This window comes from Nuphar pumila, chromosome 3, assembly GCF_984573655.1.
Source record: "Nuphar pumila chromosome 3, dmNupPumi1.hap1.1, whole genome shotgun sequence".
In the NCBI taxonomy this organism is placed as follows: Eukaryota; Viridiplantae; Streptophyta; class Magnoliopsida; order Nymphaeales; family Nymphaeaceae; genus Nuphar; species Nuphar pumila.
In genome coordinates, this window is record NC_143251.1 from 139,540,083 (window position 1) to 139,562,767 (window position 22,685).

Genomic DNA, 22,685 nt, shown 5'->3' on the forward strand with positions numbered 1-22,685 from the left:
CCGACCCGTTTAATAAACGAGTTAGGTGGGTCAAGCCGTTTATGACACGGACCCGTTTAAGCCAAACCCGAACCCGCCTAAGAGGCGGGTTGGGTTGGCGGGTCTGGTCAGGTTTTGCCACCCCTACTCAAGATATATCACTTAAAGAATAAATGACTATTGTTTAGAGGTTTAAAGAGATCAGGTTACGGATCTTTGATATATGAACAAAGAAGGAGCCAACAGGGTCATATGGTGCTGCAGCAGCATACTAAAACCGTGCAATCACATTGTACAGTTGTAATTGTTCGTGGTTAAGATTTGTAGGATTTTGGTGAACCAACCCAACCACATCACCCCCAACTATCCAATGGCAATTTCGTAGTTTTGAAATAAACTACGTCCAAATACTCAGACTCCTTCCCCTCCGCTCCCTTCAAATAATCCGAGCAGCTTTCCCTTCGTGTATTGCGAAACACTTGCCTCTCCTTTCGCTCCATTTTCTGCCGTCTTTAAAAAAGGGAAAAAACCTTCACCCTCCGATCCCATCTTCTAGATATCCTCGGCCGTCCATCTCTCTAATTCCTATATTTACTCCACCCTCCTCAAATATCTCGTCTATATATTTTCTCCTCTCTGGATTCTCTTCGCCCCTCAAAATCCATATCTGTAATTTATCCGAATTGGTTATAATTAGTTCCTGTTTGTTATATTTAAATATTCGTGTTTTGGGGTTATTATAGCTCGACATATATTTCTGTCTTCTTGGTGATTCTTATCTTTGATTGGATACGTATATTCTTCCTGATTCGGATCACGAATTTCTGTGTTTTGATCGGGGTTTTGGGGTTTCGTTGTTCCACAAAGCTTCGGTCTTTTCTGGGGGAGATTTTCTGAATTTGGTGGTGTACGTCGGGATTTTGGGGTTCTTGTTATTCTTCTCCAAAAGGGTTTCTTTTTTTCTGGGTTTTTCCGGAAGTTTCTGAGCGAAATTCGGGGTTTGGAGTTCTTGTTGTTTCGGAAGGATTGGATTTTCCAGGCTTTTTGAAGGAATCATGGAGGTTTCGGTGATCAGAAGCGCGCAATTTCCCGTCGGGAGAAAGAACTCCGTCTTTCCGAAGTCAGATCTCGTCGGGTATTACAGAGAATTAGTGTTTTCGAGGAAGGGGCCGAGTCGGATCGGGTTCGGTCTCGCGGCGAATGAGAGAAAGGGGAGCAGGACCGGAGTTTTTGGGATCTCCGCCACCGGAGCAGAGAGGGTTCTCGTCGGGAAGGAAACCGGGAAGCGTTCTCTGGATAAGAAGGTAAAAAAAATTAGATCTTGATCCTCGATCTCTTTGTCTTTATTCTTGTTCTTTGTAGATCCGCGGACACGCAATTGTTTTTTGACGATCTGTCTAAGCGAACCCCTGGATTCTCCTTGTTCTGCACGGAACCTCCATCTTTTCTTGGTTCTTTTTCCTTTTCGTTCTGCAGATCCTAAATTTCTTCTGTTTTTTTGCGAGAATTTCCCTTGTTTTCAGGTAATGGTGTATCAAACCCTCGATTTTTTCTGGTTTTTGCCAGGATTTCCCTTGTTTTCAGGTAATGATGAATCAAACCCTCGATTTTTTCTGGTTTTTGCGGGAATTTCCCTTTTTCTGGTAATGATAAACCAAACCCTAGATTTCCTCTGTTTCTTGCAATAATTTTTCCTATTTTCGGGTAATCATGAACCAACAAACCCTAGATTTCTTCTGGTGTTTTGCGAAATTTCCCTTATTTTCGGGGTTTCTGTTATCCTTTATCCAAAACAAATATTTTTTTTCCTGCTACGATGAAAATTGTCTTTCTTCAGCTACCCGCCAAATTTTGATGTAAACATGGATTCTGACAGTATTGTCCTGTGACTTTTTAATGACTAAATTGCCCCTCAAACGGCAAACCTCCCTTAAGTCGATCGACACATGAGATTTGTCCTCTTGCCCATTCGCAGAAACGCAAAAGCTTCTTTTCTTTTTCCTTTTCTGTTTCCTTCCACAAGTTTTCTTTTTCTTTTTCTTTTTATTTTTTGGAAATTCTTGTGGTCAATACTGGAGCTCTTATTCTGCTTTTATTTATGTGTTGTCTTGGGTATATGTTTTTTTGTTTTTTATGGATCCTCTTTATCTGCAAGACGTTTCAGTATTAATATATAGATTATAGAATCTGATACTGATAATTACTTTTGAAATGAATTAAATCACTTCTTAATGATGACACGAAATTGGGTGGACTCTAATTTCAACATGGTTTTTGAGATTTTGCTGTAATCCATTTTGGGTGTTTCAAAACTTCAGTTTATATGGATCTACCAACTTTTGGTGATGGTTTGTCTGAAGTAGTGATGGTAGTTCGTAGTTGTTTGTTGGTGGTATAATGTTTCTGGAGCACACCCTTCAACAGATATTTGTTTTTCCTTTCATCTGTCAGGTTGTTTTCTTCATTGTTCTTTGTTTGGTAGTTTATAGGGTAGATTTTTGTGCTTTCTATAACTATCATGGATGATATTCCATAATCCTGTTTCATGTTACTGGAGAAATGAAAATAAAAAAATCATTTGTTAGTTTTCTATTACCAACGAGGCCACCGCTTGTTTGGTTGGAGCTGTTAGTGCACGTCACCTTGTGTTGGGACGTTGCAAGTTCAAAACCCAATGGTACGATGTGTAACTGGTGGGGGTTTGCCTATCAAAAAAAAGCAAAAAAGAAATTTGTTAGTTTTCTATGAGTAATCGCTTATCAAGGTGCAAAACTAGTTTGGTTGCACAAGTTATCCTTGTCAAGGTTACGTTGAAAAGACCGACGGGAGCTCCTGTTGTCTGGTAGGAGCAGCTAGTGCACGTCACCTTGTGTTGCGACGTTGCAGGTTCAAAACCCAATGGTATAGGGTCTGCCTAACCCCAGTTTGCCTAAAAAAAAAGGTTACGTTGAAAAGGTTTAAAGAGTATTTTGGATCCTTTGAGGAAATATTTGCTTGTCGTTCCTACTGGCTGTGATACTAACCTTTTGTTGGTTATAGTTACTGTCCTCTGTTAAGAGTGTGTAAAGCGTAAATAGCACAAATGATATAAAATATCCTTGTCTAAAAACAAGACCAAGTTGGCATAATCAAATTTTTAGGTCTTCTCCAACAGCTAAGGGTACGTTTGATACTCGAATTTCAAACTTGGATTTGAGATCCAAGCATTAGAGGTATGTGCATCTCAGGCCTAACCACGAATTATGCAACTGGGTAGCACTAATCTTAGTTATCATCTGTATAATCTTCCTTGACTAAATGTCTCTGATGAGTGATCTTCTGGAAGTTTGTTTCCGGCCTCTTACAAGAGAAGACCCTTTTCTGGATTGCAAGACCTGAGATCCCTGACACTGATGAAGCTTCCCTAAGAGGTGGATTCAAGTTATTCCTAAGATTTTTGTGGTGGAATGGTTATTCCTGATATTGTTGTAGGTGGAAACTTGCTTCCTTGGGCTTTTTATAACTACTGAAAACGCATTGTTATAGTCCACATGTTTGTTTCCCTAAGATTCTGTGATTCCCAGATTTAGGTTTTGTACTTCTGCAGCTTCTGCCTGCCCTTCCTGTCACTAAATCCATCAATAGCCAATATAGGGTTGGACCTGGTAATAGAATGGTGCTGGTTCATAATTTCGAGCTAGGAATAAGGGTTCAAACTTAAAACCAAAGGCTGGCTTTGAAGATTTAGTGCAGCAAAAATGACTCCAAGTGTCAAGTTAGGCTTGCTTTGGATTGAAGAACATACGTTTTCGTTCAAGTTAGAGTCTGAAAACTTAAACTCGTTAGAGTTTGATTCTTAACATTTGATTGAGTCCCTGACTTTCCTGAACATTGTGTGCAGGATGGACGAGTTCCACTATACGTAGCACTTCCTCTTGATACAGTCTCCGATGGTAACAACTTGAACCATATGAAGGCCATCTCCGCCGGACTCAAGGCATTGAAGCTTCTTGGAGTTACGGGTGTGAGCGTTCCAGTATGGTGGGGCATCATCGAGAATGAATCAGCTGGAAAATTCAACTGGTCTGCGTATCAATCTCTTGCAGAACTGATCCGTGACTCGGGGCTCAAACTCCGAGTTTGTCTCTGTTTCCATGGTAGATCAGACTTCTCGCTCCCTCCTTGGGTTATTCAGATTGGAGAAAGCGAACCTGATATTTTCTTCAGGGATCGTGCTGGAAAACGGTACAAGAACTGCTTGTCATTGGCAGTCGACAACCTTCCGGTGCTTGCAGGAAAGTCTCCCATGCAAGTCTTTGAAGAATTTCTCTCAGAATTCAAGTCATCATTCTCAAGCTTCCTAGGCACCACAATCACGGTAAATATCATACTCTGCAACTTTTTGAAGAGAACTCTGAACATTGTCTCTCTTATCTGTGGATGCCCAACATCAATATATGGAATCTTAACAGCTGTTCTGTTTGATTTTCTAACAGGATATCTCGGTGAGCCTCGGTCCAGATGGTGAACTTAGGTACCCTTCCTTCCCTGAAAATCGCCGCAGCAAGATTCAGGGGGTTGGAGAGTTTCAGTGTTATGACAAATACATGCTTGCCAACCTCAAGCAACATGCTGAAAGTTCTGGCCATGCCAATTGGGGTCATTCTGGCCCTCATGACGCGCCTAACTACAACCATTGGCCGCAGACTAACAACTTCTTCAAGGACTGTGGTGGGTCCTGGGAAACACCATACGGTGATTTCTTCATCACCTGGTACTCAGACCAGCTGATTGCCCATGGTGATCGCATCCTCTCTCTTGCCTCGAGGGTTTTCAACGATAACCCAGTCACCATCTCCGGCAAGGTCCCGCTTGTGCATAGTTGGTACAAGACTCGGTCCCATGCTGCTGAGCTAACTGCAGGATTCTACAACACGGACAAAAGAAATGGTTATGATGCCGTCGCCAGAATGTTTGCTGCAAACTCAGCTACATTGGTGTTACCAGGAATGGATCTCTCTAATGCCCATCAACCATCCGAAGCCTTATCGGCCCCAGAGTCACTAGTTTCTCAGATAAGAGCAGTGTGCCTCGAGCACGGAGTGCCAGTCTCAGGGGAGAACACATCAGTTTCCGGCATTCCGGACAATTTCAGGAGAATTGAGGAGAATCTAAAGAACGATGAATGGATATTGGATTCATTCAACTACTGCAGGATGGGGGCATACTTCTTCTCGCCAGAGCACTGGCCGAAGTTTACCGAGTTCTTCCAGGGGCTCGAGTTGCCTGAAAAAGATTCTGATGACCTCCCAGACTATGAGGAGAGGCTCTCCTTCGTTGGTGCTGCTGAGCCCGAGAAGACATTACAGATGCAAGCATAAAGAGATTCTGATTATGCTATTTCTTCCTCAATGTAAATAATTTATGTATTGTACTTTAGTTGGGGAATACTCGTTTGGCAGTTATCTTGTAAGCGCCATAAGCTTGAGCCATGTAAATTTTTATTGCTTATTTGTGTAATGTGGAAAATAATGTATCTGATAGTCCAATGTATGACAACATAATCACATACCTAAGCAGAGTTTACAAAGAGGGGATTTTCTAATTCTCTCTACCTTAGCTCTTTTATTGTTTTTTGTGTTTCCTTTATTTTCTCCCATCTCAAGGAAAGCAATATCTATGAGGCAAGGCTTAGCTTTCTCCCAAGAGCTAAGCCTAGGAACAAGAAAATGCTAAAAGGTTGATATTCATAGCTTCATGTAAATGTTATGGTGAATTGATACCAATGTTTCTACAATACAAGCTGCCCCGATTAAATCCTTGTAAATAGTAATGGAAGGGTCTTTAGCACTAACAATCTTGAACCAAAAAGTAGGAGAGGATATGGCAATGTCATCAAAAAGCTTCCACTGCCTAGCCCACCTACTCAAAATCTTTCCAAGTCTAATCATGTCGGCGTGTACTGATCCATCTCCACTTATTTTTCCAAGTTGGGGGTATATTTCTCTTCTTTTCCTTTTCTTTTTGTGATTTCAGATTTTGGAAGATATTTTCGACCACACTTGAAGAGGATGATGAGCCCAAGACAACTCAAATATCACAAGCCAAATATCAAAAGTGGCACCATTTTTGTCCAAACTTCCCAGGCTCAAAACTACTGCAACTTGCTTTTACCAATGCTCTTTTTGAGAGCCTTGAATTGGAGGTATGTGGTGGGTAGTGGCTTCCCCCCACTGTTCTCATGCTCTCTGTTGATTGAGAGCAGTAGTGTTGTCCAAACACTGCACTAGCATTTCAACACCATTCACAAGAGGATGTTTTTGGCAACTCCATCCTCTTGACCAGATTTTGGCAACACATGGAAATGGTGTTTCCACTCCAATGCAAGATTCCCAAACAGACCTAAATAATAAATCATTCTCATACAAATAGCTCGAACAGATGAACTGATGTGGTTAGGGGGTGGGTGCAAGAGGCAGACATATCCCTGCATCTTGTCTTCACAACCCATCATGGGTGTCTCATGTGCATAAGCCAAAGCAACAGGTTCCCTGAAGGCAGGAGGACGGCTGCAGGGTTTTACATCACTGGCTGCGAGAACAGTAGCTTCAGCAGCACATCCAGCACGGCAGGTCTCCCAACCTGGTGCCAGTTTCCCAATCTGATGAAAAGTTACCTTTATCATGAATCATATTCAAAAGCCACCTAATTTCGCATAAAATGACTCTGCCAATGAGCACTCCAAGCTCAAAGAACAGACTCAGCAATGCATCCAATGGACAAAAACAGGAATTACGTAGAAATACATTTCAAGTATAACTTACAATTGTCACAATTCCGTAAAATCAAACACATGAAACCCTGGCCAATTGGACAGAGATAAAAGGGTACAGTTAGGAACAACAGGAATGGCCAAACAAGCTGATCATGGTCCAGCATGAATATAGCCTGAGATACATGTGAAGGTTATGTACACCATAAACACAAACACATGCATGCACAAAAAATCCAGACATCATACAACCAACCGGTCAGCATCAACCTGGCAAACATCAGCCTCTTGCTGCAGTCCATTCGCACCTCAGAGAGAATTTTGAGCCCAAGAGCCAAAACCTTGAGATAAAAAAAGGCTCACTAAGAGTAAGAACCAAAACCCAAAAAATGTTGATGGTGACAATGATAATAGTATTATTTTCCTCAAAAGATAACAATATCATAAAGCATCTGGAATATTTCTAAAGTGATGTGTTCTCATAGCGACATTCATGTCCTGGGGGATCAATGTAGGGATAAGAACAAAATACTTTTTATGATTATATTTGATTCTTGTTTTGGATTTATCTTTTTTCTTCTCATTATAAACTTTTATTATTTGTCCTTGCTGTCTTTGAATAAAATGACCAAAAGATGATAAAGAATGTCAATTTTTTACACATCCTACAAAAGCAAAGGAACCTGCTTAAAAACAGGAATGAGTAATTAATGAGAACAATTAGAAGAGCACTACAACAGGAAATAGTGATTGTAGAACACATGATGCAATGTATATATATATATATAGTAATGGGTACATGCTAAATGGGGTTTTCTGCTCTTAAATGTTTTTTTCACAGTTCCGACCCCATAATTGTGTTGGGCATGGTCGATTTACAAGGAATCCACACCTGGATCATGTGTTTTCAGTGAAAAAATGGTATTTAGAGCCTCAAAAAGTTACAAAGATTTTGGACCGTTGATTTTTCAAACCTTATAAAAACCCACCCATGTGTCAGAATCGAACACTTCAAGAGCTGATCCCTATAAAACCAAGTACATAGATCACATCTGTACGGTAAGAATTTAAAAATAAAATGAAGAAAAACTCATCAAGCACCTACCCTCTCTCTCTCTCTCTCTCTCTCTCTCTCTCTCTATATATATATATATATATATATATATATATATATAGTGTGTGTGTGTGTGTGGGTGGGGGGGGGGGGGGGGGAAGATCCATATAATGGTTTGTGGGTTTGTATGTCCAATGCAGTTTGTTTGTTTTTTAAAGGAAAGCTGGGGTTAGGCAGACCCCTACCAGTTTACAACTATACCATTGGGTTTCGAACCTGCAACTATACCCTTGAGGCCGTGTAGTACTGGATCCACTTAAATGGCCTATAGGATTTTCAAGCAGAAAATTACAAGGTATGGATGTTAAACCTGGTTTCAACTTGGATTTGAACACATTTCTTTACTGATTCTAACCTGGATTAGGGGTATAGCTGAGCACAATTTTTTCGATTCTGATGTGGATTCTAATATATACCATCTGGACTTACAATGTGGTCTGGATCTGGATCAGAGCAGGTCAGAGGTTTGACCCATTTCATATGAAAAAAGCTTTTATGAAAGAGGGGGGTGGTTCCAAAATTTTAAAAGATGAAATAAAGGAGAACACCTCCCACCGCCTCACCACCTCTCTCTCTCTCTAACTCTGCTCTTTTTCTGGGAATACGAAGGAGAACGAGGAAAAAGAAGAAGAAGACGGAGGTAGGTCTCTCTCTCTCTCTCTCTCATCGATCTAGGGTTTTCCGATCAGGGTGGCGCCGAAGGAACAGAAGGGTTTCTTCGTGTCGATTCAATGCAAAGCCCTCTTTTTCATTCTTCTTCTAAATCTTCTCTCCTGCTGTCGAGGGTGGGAAGGGGGGTTTCGGGGAGAGCAAAGAGAGAGTGAGGGTTTCATGAGAAGTATCGGGGTTAGGGTTTCGGGTCTGCACTGGTCCTGAAACCGCAGCATAGTGCGGGACCCAACCTGCAGCGTACCCACACTATGATCTATGAAGTATTGAAAAGACTCATGTGCTATCCAGCTCACCTTTTAATCCCCCGTAAACACCTAGAGAGATTAACTTCACTGCTACAATGTATCCTCATAAACAATCTCAGATTAGCATAATGCTGTTTTGCTTTACCCATTCCATAAATTTGACATGCTTGTTCTACAGGATACAACTCAAAAACCACTATTTCCCATAAAGGCAGAAAGAAGACAATGGTGAAAAAGAGAAGCTCTTGTTTTCCAATAAATTCATTTATATCCATTATAACTTGGTGATTCTTTAAGCAAACAGTAATGTCATGCCAGTATTATTTTGCAAAGAAATCTACAGAAAATTGCCTTGAAAATCCCATAGCTAATTGATAAATGATGGAATTTTTTTACATACCCTGCAAACTTTTCAGTCAAATTCATGTGCACACTAAAAGTTTGAAAGTTTGCAAATTTACACCAAAGTTTTTACTTGGGTTAATCAAATTGCCCTAATCATGAATTAATATCGGGTTGTTCTTGGGTAACAGTAACTCATGTTTTGAAGTTACCATTTTACCCCTACACTTGTGAGAAAAATTACTAATTTACCCTTATTTTAGAAGTTTGACCATAAGGCTGTCAATAGAATGTATTTAATGCAAAAAAAAAAACTAATGTTCGCAATGATGCTTAACTCATGACCTCTCTAACATAAAACATGATGTTAGCCACTACATCAAATACTTAATTTTTAACAATTTTTAGAAAAATAATTATATAACCATGTATAAATTCCTGCAAGCCAATCAAACAATAATGACCTGAACCATTGAGAACATTCGGGTCCGTGTTTTCTATACATGGTCATAACTTGGCAAAACCTGAACCTAACAATTTATTATTTTATCAGGTTTGAGTAGATTTTGATGGGTCGGGTACCGTACCCGTTGACAGCCCTAAAACCTATTAACATAACAATGACTGAACCCACTAATAGCACAACCAATTTTATGTTTGGAAACTTTAAACTTTATACATACCAAACATGGACCCGGTTGTACTATTAGTGGGTTGATTGGTTTGCTGGAATTTACACATAGTTATATAATTTTTTTTTTGAATTAACATTTGTGTATTTGGTATAGGGGTTAGCATTTTGTTTTCTGTTAAAGATGTCATGAGTTCAAGTTATATTGACAAAAATTAAAAATGGCAAAATATTGTTTTTCAAAAACTTGCAAGAATTTCAAAAAAAATCATAAATCTCGCATTTTTTTGGCAAAATCTCGGCAATAAAAAATTTAATTAAAATATAAAAAATAAATTTTATAAGAAAATATTAATAAAAATTATTTAAAAATAAAAACACACTGTTTTTTTATGATAAATAGCTGTTTAAAACGTAAATATTGTGTTTAAATTGTGGTATTTATGTTTTTTCATAAATCTCGTGATATTTTGAAAATCTTGTGAGAAATTGCCGTTTTAAACTTTCAGGCAATTTCTCTGAGATTTCCATAAATCTAGCGATATTTGTCACTAGGGTTCAAGTATCATTTTAAACGGTAGGTCCTACAGTCAAACTTCTAAAATAAAGATAAATTAGTAATTTTATTTCACATATAAGGGTAAAATGGTAATTTCAAAACATGAGTGTTAACCCAAGAACAACCCAACATTAATTAATGATGGGGCAATTTGATTAATCCAAGTAAAACTTTGGTGTGAATTTGCAAACTTTCAAACTTTTGGTGTGTGCATGAATTAGACTGAAAAGTTTGGGGGTATTTGAAAATTTCCCATAAATGATGAACAATCCGGATATCTTAAGACAGGAGAATTTGGAGATGTTTGATAACAGGAACTACAGAACATTTTTCCAGGCTCACAGGATAGTTATAGAACTTGATCTACCAACTCTTTTTTATGAAAGATGGCATTTTCTGCCATATTTCCATCTTCAGGTATGTAGAACAAGGTATACTTTGGTCCTTCACAAAAATTTAATATAGGCAGGATCCATAATCTAGAAAGATCAGCAGAAGAAAAGAAAGATTTTCAATGGATATATAAAGGATGTGGCTTTACCTTTCACTCACAAGCAATCTTGGTGTCAAAGCTGCTGAGGCATATTGCAAAGGCCTGAAAAGCAGAGAGAGGATACCTATAATCCATTGTGAAAGAGTCATTTGCCACTTTTCCGAACTGCAGGAGAACCTTATCATGCTCGTGGATCACTTGTGTGTTTTCAGGTGCTGCAACAAGCTGGAAATTCTTCACGGAAGCAACAGTTACACGCCCACGAAAATTCAAGCACCAACATTGAAGTTGTTCATGCCATCTTGGTGCTTTATTTTTCAACGCTAGCATTCCATCTTTTGCACCATTTCGGCTTGATAGTGACCCCGAGAATAAACTTTCTGAGTGGGTAGACTTAGATCGGAAAAAAGGATATGATGTGAAGGGGTCAAGGCCATTGAGGAGGAACTCAGTCTGTGTTGGAGCAACACCTCCAGGCTCAATTGCTGTTGCTGGGATAGCATCCATAACACAATGCATTCTCCTTGGGCCCCTGGTTTTAGATGATGCACATGTAAATGATTTCAAGAATGCTAGCCAAAGGCATCTATAACAACAAATCAGCTTTAGCAGGAAGCATAAGAGTGATCAACAAAAACTGTCAAAGATTTACAGCTACATATTAAATGTTGCAGAAAAAGTTGTCGACTATGTGATTTCATTCATAAGGAGAAAAAAGTTGAGATGTAGAGGATGCAGCCAAAAAAAATGCAACATTATTCACATTGCAGAAGAGAGTGAAGAAAGAAAGTATCAACCAGGATCATTATTTCCGCTATAAAAAGAATTGATAGGTGGATCATCTAGGTGGCAATTTTAGTCAAGTAAACATACACTATACAAATGATGGTACCTGATTATCTTCTTGTCACTTTTTAAGTCAATATCTGATGTGATAAAACACAGCCACATCAAAAAAACTGTCACATAGACCTAAAAGGACATAGAACATGCTATTCTTGTCAGTGTCACATTTAGAGTAGTGTATAGGGGGAAATGGCAAGGGAGTAAATTGGAGTATCCTTGTGAAATATCAACAAACTAGTTTGCATCCAGCAATTCAAAGAGGTATAAGTTATTGTCAAACCAATGAATAAGAGGAAATTTTCATGAAATCTGGTAGTTTTTAAATAATCAACATCCTCCAATAGATAATGCAGAAAATATCAACAATTTCTAGGCCATTTATGACGAAGGAATCAATATCACAATTCCAGTATACAGATAGCTCTGCAAGTTAGTTTCATACCTGGCACCTAGGACGTTAAGCTCATATGAAATATGGGCAACAGTGTAATTTCCTGCAGGAACTCTTGGAGAGACTTGCTTCAAACCAACCAACCGGGTTGAGCGACTCTTTGTCACTACAGCTCCAGCATGAGGAGGCTGTGCGTCATACACAGTAAACTTTGTGCCCAAGAAGTTTGACCTATCAACATGAATGAAAGATATCATCTCAGCTTCACAAACAAGGACTTGGACGTGATAACACATACATGTATAGTAGAGAATGCAACAGAAAAAATAGAGATGGATCTCTTCCCAAATGTTTAAGCAAACTTTATATGCCTCAGCATGTACAAGCTATAACATGATTGCCTGTGTAACATCTTATGTACAACTGGCAGATTACCAACATCAAACACAATGACCACATGTTCCTTTACAAGAAACTAAAGATGCACTTATGTATGCTGTAATATGTCATTACATATGAAGCCAATACATAGCTCTTGGCAACTATAAAAAAACTGGTGAAAAGATAAAGGGTTAAAAATTGCATTACTTTTGACAGGACTAATCACACGCAAGAACAGAATATAATAGTATTCTCTTCACATGGAATACTTTTACACTTCTTGTCATGATAAGATAAGACGAAACACATTGTATTGAAATAATAATAAATAATTACTATAATAAAATAAGAAAATAAGAAATCCAGGCCAATAATATTGACAGAGTTCTTCAAAGGAGAAAGTAGTCTTCACATTGGTCTTCACTATACAACGGATTTGATATCCAGAACTCACCTCAACTTCCCCATATAGGTACTACTCCCCTTGGACATATCCCCAGCATCTAAACAAATAATGTAGTCAGTGTAGGTTGGACGTCGAACCCTTCGTGCAGCAAGAAGGAATTTACCATTTTCTGCCAGTGCTGCAAGCAGCAAATTTGATGGTCATTAACTACAATTGATTTCTCAAATATTTATGAGATATTCAAATTGCCAAGTACACCAGATATTATGAAGAAATACTCTGGGTTACAATTTACTACAAACCCATATCTTCACCTTTGTCCCAGACTGGACTAGATAAACAATCATTAGTAGCACAGGTACATCTTAGTGGACAATAACATTGCACCATACATCCCTTGGCAGCTCAGATCATGGGAAGCCAGAGCAAGAAGCAATGCAAGAAGTGGAAACGAAGCAACAAATTTAAATTCTAAGAGGATCCAGAAAGCAAGAAACAAATAAAAAGCAACATGGGCAACTGCTTGAGAAGCAAAATGCGGAACCGCTTGGGGAGCAACACAGGAATTGTTTGGGATGCTAAACAAGATTGATGTGTGAAATAATGAGAAAACTAATGAAGAAAAGGAAAACAAAACCTTCTGTGAAATCAAAATCATATTTAGTAAACTATATCAGGAAATCATATTTGGTAAACTATATCAGGAAATCTCTAAATCAGTTATTTTCAAAGAATGAGATGAAAAAATACATGTAACAACACATTCTAAGACAATGATCATGCATGTAACATGAGAGACAAAAATCACATTTTTATGACTAGTAAGTTTACTAAGGCACCAAGTTATTGAAAATAATAAAAAATTATGCAGCAATTGATACATGTATTATAACGTCCATTACATGCGTAAATAGTTTCTAATAAATATATTTTATAATTCTTATTATTCCTAAGAATTGTGATTCCTATTAGACATATTTGTAATGCTTATTGAAATGTCCATTAGTTACGTGTTTATCTCTTAGATAATGTGTGAAGCTTGAGAGTAACAAGATCAGAGGCTGTTTCCTAGTTTGCTCTTCTCCAGGAAAAAAATCAATTATAAGAACAGAATCTGGTTGCCCCCACAAGGTTGAGACCATCAGTAGTTAAAATACAGTCAAATTAGTTATTATAAGTTGTCTAAATAGTGAAAGTTAAATATCAAATATTAGGCAAACTTAAGCACCAGCTTGACTATTTGCTTTACAAAATGGACTGGAAAAGGTTATTAGGAACTTTAGCCAGCATTGACAAGTCAAGGTCAGAAGGTAAGTTAAGGCAAGAACACAAAAATACCATTACAACAGAAAAAACATCATCAAAATCAAAAGCAACAATTGTAATGAAGTCAAGAAAGTAACAGTGCCTGATAACATCAATAAAGTTAACAGTAACTTACTTTGGGTCAGACCCAGGTAAAGACGATAGGTATGAGCAATACGATCCCTTTTTATATAACACTGCACCATGGTGTCTCTTGGACCAGGCTGCAAAATGCAAAACCACCAACTTCTTGAGAAAATATGAAATAACAAAGAAACAAACATGAAGTAACACTCATGCACCAGTACTTAATTTTCATTGATGACCATCAAACAACATTCCTTCTATTCTGTCAACAGAAAGACCAAATGGAAAAATGTGTGGAGCAATTTATACACAATCATTACTCCAATACAACCTGCCTTTGCTTCATCTTGAAAAAAAAAAGATTGACACACTGCTCAAAGGCAGAAAATAATCTAATCTTTTGGTTCAATCTGAAAAATCATCTTGCTCTGAACACCTAAACTTCATGAAGCTAACAACTTTAAATGATGGTGAATGGTAACGACAGAAAATGGTGCACAGGTCAGCTTGAGCAATTTTCCTGGAAAGTTGGCTTTTTTCTACATCTGACATTCAAAAGCAACCATATATATATATATATATATGTGTGTGTGTGTGTGTGTGTGTGTGTGTGTGTGTGTGTGTGTGTGTGTGTGTGTGTGTTGTTTTGTTCCACAACAACCATCCATGTTGGTTTTGCATGAACAAAACAAAATGTAACAGTAACATCAACAATGTTATATACTATGTCACACGGATATTCCATTTTGACTCCCGTTCTGTATCCCCTTATATACAATACAAGTTGCATTAGAAACTTCATAAAAATGACTGTATCCCGTATCCACAGCTGTATCCATGTGACATAGGTTATATAGAAAGAACCAGTCCCATGTATCAGCTCTAAGCATACAGCCTGCATGATTCTGGGTTTCAGATAGCAGGTTATGAGGCACCCAGAGACCTAGGAAAGTTGCAGTTGAATCATATGAACCACAGAGATCGTCATCCGGTGACATATGCTGGACACTGACTATCTGCAGTTGTCTTGTGCATCAGCATTATAGAAACACATCAATCAGTATCCTTCATATGTGAAGCACTGGAAAAATAAAAAACATACATTAATCAGTATCCTTCATATGTGAAGCATTTCGGGATTTTGGCTACATGAAACATTTGGTACAACCTGCATCATCCGATTCAATGATAAAAACTTTCTGATACATACCAAAAGGTTTTGGACATAATTCAAAATCTCAGAAATTTAGCAAGATCTTTTAGAAGAATAGCATTATAGAGCAATCTAGCCAGTAATGCGCAAAGATACCTACCTAAAAAAACAGAAATTGCTTATTTCTTCCTGCGTATTTCATGGTTCCTCCTTTTGAACATCATCCATATCACTGTCAAAGGTCTGGCACTGGCAGCCTTTAATCAGGTACCTATTTGAATTTTGATTAGAACTAGATATCGCCTTTCTTTTTTCACTAGATAGTAACTAAGAAAAGTAATTATCAGGGACAGTTACTAGTTTGGCTTCAATATCCACTTACTCTTTCTCCTTCAATGTCAACTAATAGAAATTTTTTGAGACTTCAAAGCCTAATATATAGAAAAATTTAGGTTGATATCCTGCAAAAGTTGAACCATTCATCGCAAGCCACCCAAGATCCTAAGGACCTAAGCATTGATTTATTGCACTTAAAAGATCCCACCACTTTCCATGTTGACAAATGCATCAGCTACTGCTTCCATGTCACTTCCTACTCCCTCCCACTACTGTTGAGAAGTGCAATATCGCCATCTTATCATATGTAATGTTAGTCTTGTGCTACCCTCTTTTCTTATGTACATAGATTATTTAATGAGGGGCATTTCTGTGTTTTAGCATATGGTTAGTGGTTAGGAGTCATCAACAGTTTTTGTCCTGTTGTGTAACCAAAGGGAGTCTACCCTTTAAGTTGTAATCTTCTTTTCTATTCTCTATTGAATGAAGCAAGGGTTTCCTCTCAGAGTCTATCTCTTTGTTCTTGCTCAATCTCCATTTTTGCTTATCTTTTGGCTTTGAGATGGTGTCAAAGCCAAGAGGGGGAAGATTGAGATTGGTGTGAGAGACTCAATGGCTTTCATTTTATAAAGTTTTACATATATATATATATATTGTTGCTTTTTTTGTTTTTCATTTTTTATTGTAGCTAGGACTACTAGCCTTTAGGACTAGTCTAAGGGGTAGTATTTTTGACTGTTAGATTAGCCTAATGGCTAGTTGGGGAAGTTTCTTGTGTATATACCAGAGTTGCCAATCGAGGAAGCGGGAGCAGGAAGCGATATGAGAAGCGAGGCACTTTCAAAATTTTAGGAAGCGGGAAAGGTAGGACGACTTAGAAGTGAACCAGGAATCGTCTCGAAACCAACCTAGAAAGCGAACCAGAAGCGACCTAGGAAGCAAGGGGGAAGCGAAAAAAATATAAAAAATAAAAATACAAAAAACATGGGGAAGCGATCTTCCCTTAAATTGGGAAGCGCGCTTCCCAAATTTTTTTTGCGCTTCGGGGAAGCGCACTTCCCCACTCCATGTGACGCTTCCGGTAACTCTGCTATATACAAGGGTTTCTCAACCCTCTTGTATTATGCTTTTCTTTGAGCATTTTACTTCCTTAATAATATTAATTTTTTCAAGTGTGCGTGTGTGCTCTCTTGTAACTCTACTCTTGTGCCCTTAGTGGCTATTATTTTTTTGCCCTTGGTGGCAATTGTGCTTGTGCCCTTAGTGGCTATTATTTTTTTGCCCTTGGTGGCAATTGTGCTTGCACTCTTGTGCTTGTGATCATGACCTTGGTGCCGGTGGATATTTTCTCAGTATAGCATTTCCTCTAGAGCATATTTGTCAAACATCAAGATAGTATTTTCTCAGTTTTGCATCCAATTGTCGCTCGATGATCTTTTTATGTTGGGTCATTTTTTTTTTTGGCAAGTGTATCATCGTCATCATCTTCGGAATCTGGAACAATGGTTGGAAGTACTTCATCTTTGCATTTTTGCAAAATTCTTATTCTTCGAATTTCTTCTATTTCAGCAATAACATCATCACAAGAAATTGTAAGAATAGATAGAGAATCACATAGACGTATATTTTGATCTTAACCTACAATATATTGCTTAAATATGTACAACCCACCTCTAATAATAGCACCACAAAATAAACATCTCAAATTCAATGGAAACCCTAATCATGGTACATCATTGGGTCCACTACAAGAAAAACCATACCCGGACCTGATAAGAACTACGTGAACCATACCCAGTAAAACTATATTTTTTATCATTTTTACATTGAAAATTTGGGGGTCTTAATCGGAACTCGGGTCCGATCCAGGTCTAGTATAAATTTCACAAACTATACCCGGATCCATGTATTAATCGAACTTTCGGGTCTGGACCCGGGTCTTAATAGGGTCTTCTTATTTATCACCATACCCGAACCTTATAGGGTTTGGTTCGGGTTGGGTCCCGGTAAACCAGGCTCGTTGACACCCCTACTCCCAACAACTAAAAACATAGTTGTTGGGAGCACTCCCAACAGCTCTATTTCAAGAGCATTATAAGGACTATAATGCCCTGGATAAAAGGAATAAATTACAAAAATAATAAAACCCTAAAGTGCCCCTAATAAACACAACTAATTACATAAAGGAAAATGATTAAAATACCCCTAATGAGTTTTACATATTACATCAAGAAATATACATACATATTAATGTATATATATGCACATATGCAAAACAATAAGTATATATATATATATATATATATATATATATATATATATATATATACACTTTAACATGATACACTTGGATCGCCAGCCCTTTTGATACGGGTTCCGATACGATAATTATATCGGGACAAAGCATATTGAAATTGATTGTCACTTTATAAGGCATATAAAGATGGAATCATTTCAATTTTTCGATAGAACATGTCAGCTCAAAGGAGCAAGTCGCCGATGTGTTTACTAAGAGCTTAGCACCTTCACATTTTCAGCCCTTTCTTTCCAAACTTGGGATGATACCGTTAGCATCATTTCAAGGTTAAGGGGGAGTGTCGAAAAATGCAATATGGTCATTGGATCATATGTAATGATAGTCTTGTGCTACCCTCTTATGTACATAGATTATTTTATGAGGGGCATTTCTGTATTTTAGTAGGTGGTTTGTGTTTAGGAGTCAACAATTTGTGTCATGTTCTTGCTCAATCTCCATTTTTGCTTTTCTTTTGGCTTTGAAAAGTACCACTCGCATGCTATATCCAACTCTCTTCCCCAACATTTCCTAACAATTCACACTTCACACATAAAGGCATCTTTTAACACTCATACTTTGCCTTGTCTGGTAGCATTAATGCATGGAACCTTTTCAAACAGTTGAATCTAGAAAACATATTGACAGACACTGGGTCACTAGACAGTGCCAACACAAGAAACAAAGTGGCCACTGTTTGTAGCTTGTCCATTGGCAGTGCCTTAAGCATATGGTATGTTGGGGCAGAACCAAATGCAAAATTTGGAACATTTGAGGGTCTTGCTTGATTTGAAATAGATGATATTTTGAATTTCTCATATACTTTTAAGATTGTCAAGAAAATGCTGCAAGAAAAGCAAAATATTGGCAGTAACAATGAGTAAGATTGAAAATTAGAAAACATAACAATCTGGGCTATTCTTTTCTCTTTGCTTCATTCTTTACCCTTGGTGTCTGCATTTGTGTATGTCAGTCATGAGCAGGAGCAATGGTGACAAATATCTGCAATATTTTAAAAACATTGCAGAGACATGTGATACATTATCAGTCATTTCAAATGTTTAAATTATTCTGATATTTTGGAAATATTGCAATTCTTTCGCTTAAATGAAAATATCACAATTTTATCACTATATTTATGTTTTTCTCAGCTAATATTTAAAATATATTCTTTCACATATTTTTTTTTTATTTTTAGTTTTTATTATATTTACATCTTAAACATTTGTCATTATGGCAGGAACTATCAACTAAAACAAGAGTTAAAAAGAAAAAGTCAAAACCCATCCAATACATGAATAAATTGGAGAACTTTGATTTTTTTATGTCAACGTTTTTCCTAAGACTGTAGCTCAATTTGGATAAAGCACTTAAAAAGTGATATTCAACAATCTTAAGAAATGGATTTTCAAAACAAACAAGAATCATCAACCATCTAAATAATGGCTTCATTCTCGATCACCTATAACATGAGCAACCGGATGGAAAGCATAAGTGTTCATATTTACTAATTTGCATGGAAAAAACACTCTTAAATTTCATGTCTTAGAGAGACTGCATGGTTTTCATGTAAGTTGTCATAGTGGAAAGGAATTGAAAGAGGGAAATGAAACATCAAGTTCCTAAAATATTTTCCTTTTTGTGGTTCTATGTTGGCGATAGCTCCTGGTGAAATTCAAATTTTTAAAAAATAAAGGGAGGTGCAGAGCATCATTTCATAGATGTATTTTTTGACTCAAATGACAAAAAAAAACATCCAGCAATCTCTATTTTTGTCCCTGAAGTGACAGTGTAAGAGGGGCAGCTTGAAGTCATTTACTGGGTCCATGTTAGCAACTTTGGAGAAGATGTTATAAAGGATCGGAGGTACTAGATGAACGTGTACAGCTAATGCAAAATGTAGATAACCTTTTCAGTAAGTTATTCTAAACCTTAGATAGAACAAAGCAAAGGGGCCATCCCATTGAGGAACTGAGCACTAGGGAGACAACCACAACTTAGCATCTAATTGCAGAAACTAAGTTTTCCTAGTCACATAGATTAAAATAAGAAATGCTCCAAGCATAGCATTTTCCCACAAATGGAGATATAGAATAGAGATATAGCTTTCAGACGAGAAAATAAAAATTCATCACATAAGGAATTTTTTAAAGGGTAAGGGTTCTAAGGGAACGTTGGATATCAGCATGCACTTTCATGAACGGTAGAAAGTGCAAGTATAGTAGTGTTTCATAAACCCAAGAAATAGAAGAGCAAATGGCCATGCCATAAAACGAAGATTCGGTCATACCATCCATATCAAAATGCTAAATTTCAAAACCAAACATGGACAAAGCAGCAACTACATCAAGTAGCAAAAAGGTGTAACAAGTATAAACCATCCGATACAAAAGCAACCAAAATACCTCAATGTTGCTTACTTCAACAAACTATAAGAATCAAAAACAGCAACCAAATTCTTAAAAAGGAAAAAATACACAAATGTTTCCACTAACCTGCTTCAACGAGATTGGAAAAGTCAGCTTCCCCGACAACTCTGGTGTCTTGACGATTTCCTTGGTTATCTCCCTCCAACTCCTGCAGACCCCAGCGCAGGCGATCACGTGTTTCCTCGGCGGCCACGTATCCTCAGCTGCCTCAACCCTCAAGATCACATCCCTCAGCAATTCCGGCGGCATATTAGCCCAGCAGCTCTGCTTATTCGTCTCATAGGCAGCCTCTCCACCACATCCTGTGTTCCCAACATGCGACCTAGATCTTGACCCATATCCTAACCTTACTTCAAACCCCTTCTTCGACCTGCCACCGATTTCACCCTTCATTTCTTGAATTATACTCCTAAAAGACATTTCCAATTCCTTTCACTTCCGTCCCAATCGAATTCACCTCCAAAATGCCCCAAAACAAATTCAAATTGCTACATTTATCTATCACTCCATCCTAACATCCTTATTTACACAAAATCCACAAGCATTTCCCATTCCCCTGAATCAACTATAAGGTGATATGAAAAAATACTACCTCAAGGAGAATACACATTCGGCGAATCATTACCCATTCGCCGAATAAATGAAGACACCTGGATTTTCCTAACGTTCCCCAACAAATCCTTCTGGTTCACTTAAAATTCTGAAGACCCTAATCTTCCCAAACCAAAGGAAAAGAGAAATGACCAATCCTTTCAACAATTCCAGCAGCAAAAAACCCTAAACCACCTCCATTTTTCGCATCGGATCAAACGCGCCAATCACGATTTCTCTGTGAACCTTTCATCCCAGATCCAAACGAAGAACGCTGAACCCCAATCGGCACACCAAGAAGAAGAAACACTCGCACAGACTCAGATCTTCAACTCAAAACTCCCCCGATTTCAACCGAAAAACAGCTCCCAAAAACCATTCACACGTAATCTTCCCTCAAATCTCCACATCTCCCCATGGATTACTCCGTAAAGGAGTAATCCATCATCAAAATTCCTCCTCGATAAACAGAACAAGAAACAAAAGCAGCCGAATCCGAGCTCATTCTTCACATCACTCCACAGAGATTTCAATGAGATTGTACCACAGAATCAACAAGAGAGAGAAATTCTTAGGGTTTCGACCAACCTCGGATTATTGCGCGCATCTCTTTTTGCTCGTCTCCTCCACTCTGCGACGAACAAAAGCCAAAAAAAAAACAACGGAATTGATGGGACTTTGTAATAACACTATTAATTGTCCGTAAAAAATTGTTGTCTGTAATTACTTTATTAGCCATAACTTTTGTCTGAATAGCGACAATGTCCCAACTTTTTCGTATACCGGTTTGGTTCTATCTATGAACTATCTAGGGCTGCAAACGGATCGGATATGGTCGGATACCGATTCGAATCCGGCATGTTTTTTCCGGAAATGGATCTTTTAAATATGCTTTGAATGTACATACGGATCTGATTCGGATCTATTCAATCAGATTACTTTAGCATTCGGGTTGGATTCGGATCGTCATTTTAAGACAGTTCTAGAATTGATCTGATTCAAAATCTGACCCGATTACATTGTTTACATGTAAATAGCTTGTTTTTCAGTTTTTGTTCAATTTTTTTCCGGATCCAGTATTATGACATGCATTTCGGATTTGGATTCAGACTACCATTTGCATTTTGGACTTGGATTCGGATTTGATAAGACCTGTCCCGAGTCTGACCCGTTTGCACACCTAGTTTTATCCAATGTCTCGAATTTTCGCTGTCGAGATATTGTGAAAAGTGTGGTTTTGTAAAAAAAATGGAATATTATTGGCGTATATGAAAATCATAAAAAATAAGATGTGTTTAAATAAAATATAATATTGTGAAATTTACCACCGATCACGTTACGATGAAAAATGTGATGTTTTTAAAGGTAGCTTATCCGTTGAAAATATCGTGTTTTTTTGGGTGTTATATTGGCCTATGAAAATAACGTGAAGATCGGTGATATTTGTGATACAGGTCCTATTTGGGTCCAGTAGGGCTCAATCCGGTTGATTGGTTCTTTCCACCATGACTGGATGTGATTTTTTCAGATTGGTTCCACAATTCAGATAATGGTCGATCCGGTTGCTTGGGTGACCCGGTTTGTTCCCGGCATGGCTGTGGGAATATTGGGTTCACCTTAGTACATCAAAAGTGGATCTGGATCCGATTTGGTGGTTACCTGGCCCGGACATGTTTGCAAC

General features: G+C 37.9%; 2 protein-coding genes across 2 annotated transcripts; one reads left to right on the forward strand and one right to left on the reverse strand.

Annotated features, from left to right (window-relative positions):
* Window positions 1-442: 442 nt before the first annotated feature.
* On the forward strand, window positions 443-5,548 carry LOC149844073 (inactive beta-amylase 9-like). Its single transcript, XM_090000304.1, has 3 exons — window positions 443-1,283; window positions 3,860-4,336; window positions 4,455-5,548. The coding sequence occupies exons 1-3, from the start codon at window positions 1,035-1,037 to the stop codon at window positions 5,337-5,339; spliced, it is 1,611 nt and encodes a 536-aa protein (XP_089856430.1). The 5' UTR covers window positions 443-1,034; the 3' UTR covers window positions 5,340-5,548.
* Window positions 5,549-6,750: 1,202 nt separating this feature from the next.
* LOC149844074 (tubby-like F-box protein 3) lies at window positions 6,751-21,663 on the reverse strand. Its single transcript, XM_090000305.1, has 6 exons — window positions 20,480-21,663; window positions 14,252-14,339; window positions 12,859-12,988; window positions 12,075-12,254; window positions 10,835-11,318; window positions 6,751-7,071 (listed from the first exon to the last, which is right to left on the reverse strand). The coding sequence occupies exons 1-5, from the start codon at window positions 20,831-20,833 to the stop codon at window positions 10,838-10,840; spliced, it is 1,233 nt and encodes a 410-aa protein (XP_089856431.1). The 5' UTR covers window positions 20,834-21,663; the 3' UTR covers window positions 6,751-7,071; window positions 10,835-10,837.
* Between the last annotated feature and the right edge of the window lie 1,022 nt (window positions 21,664-22,685).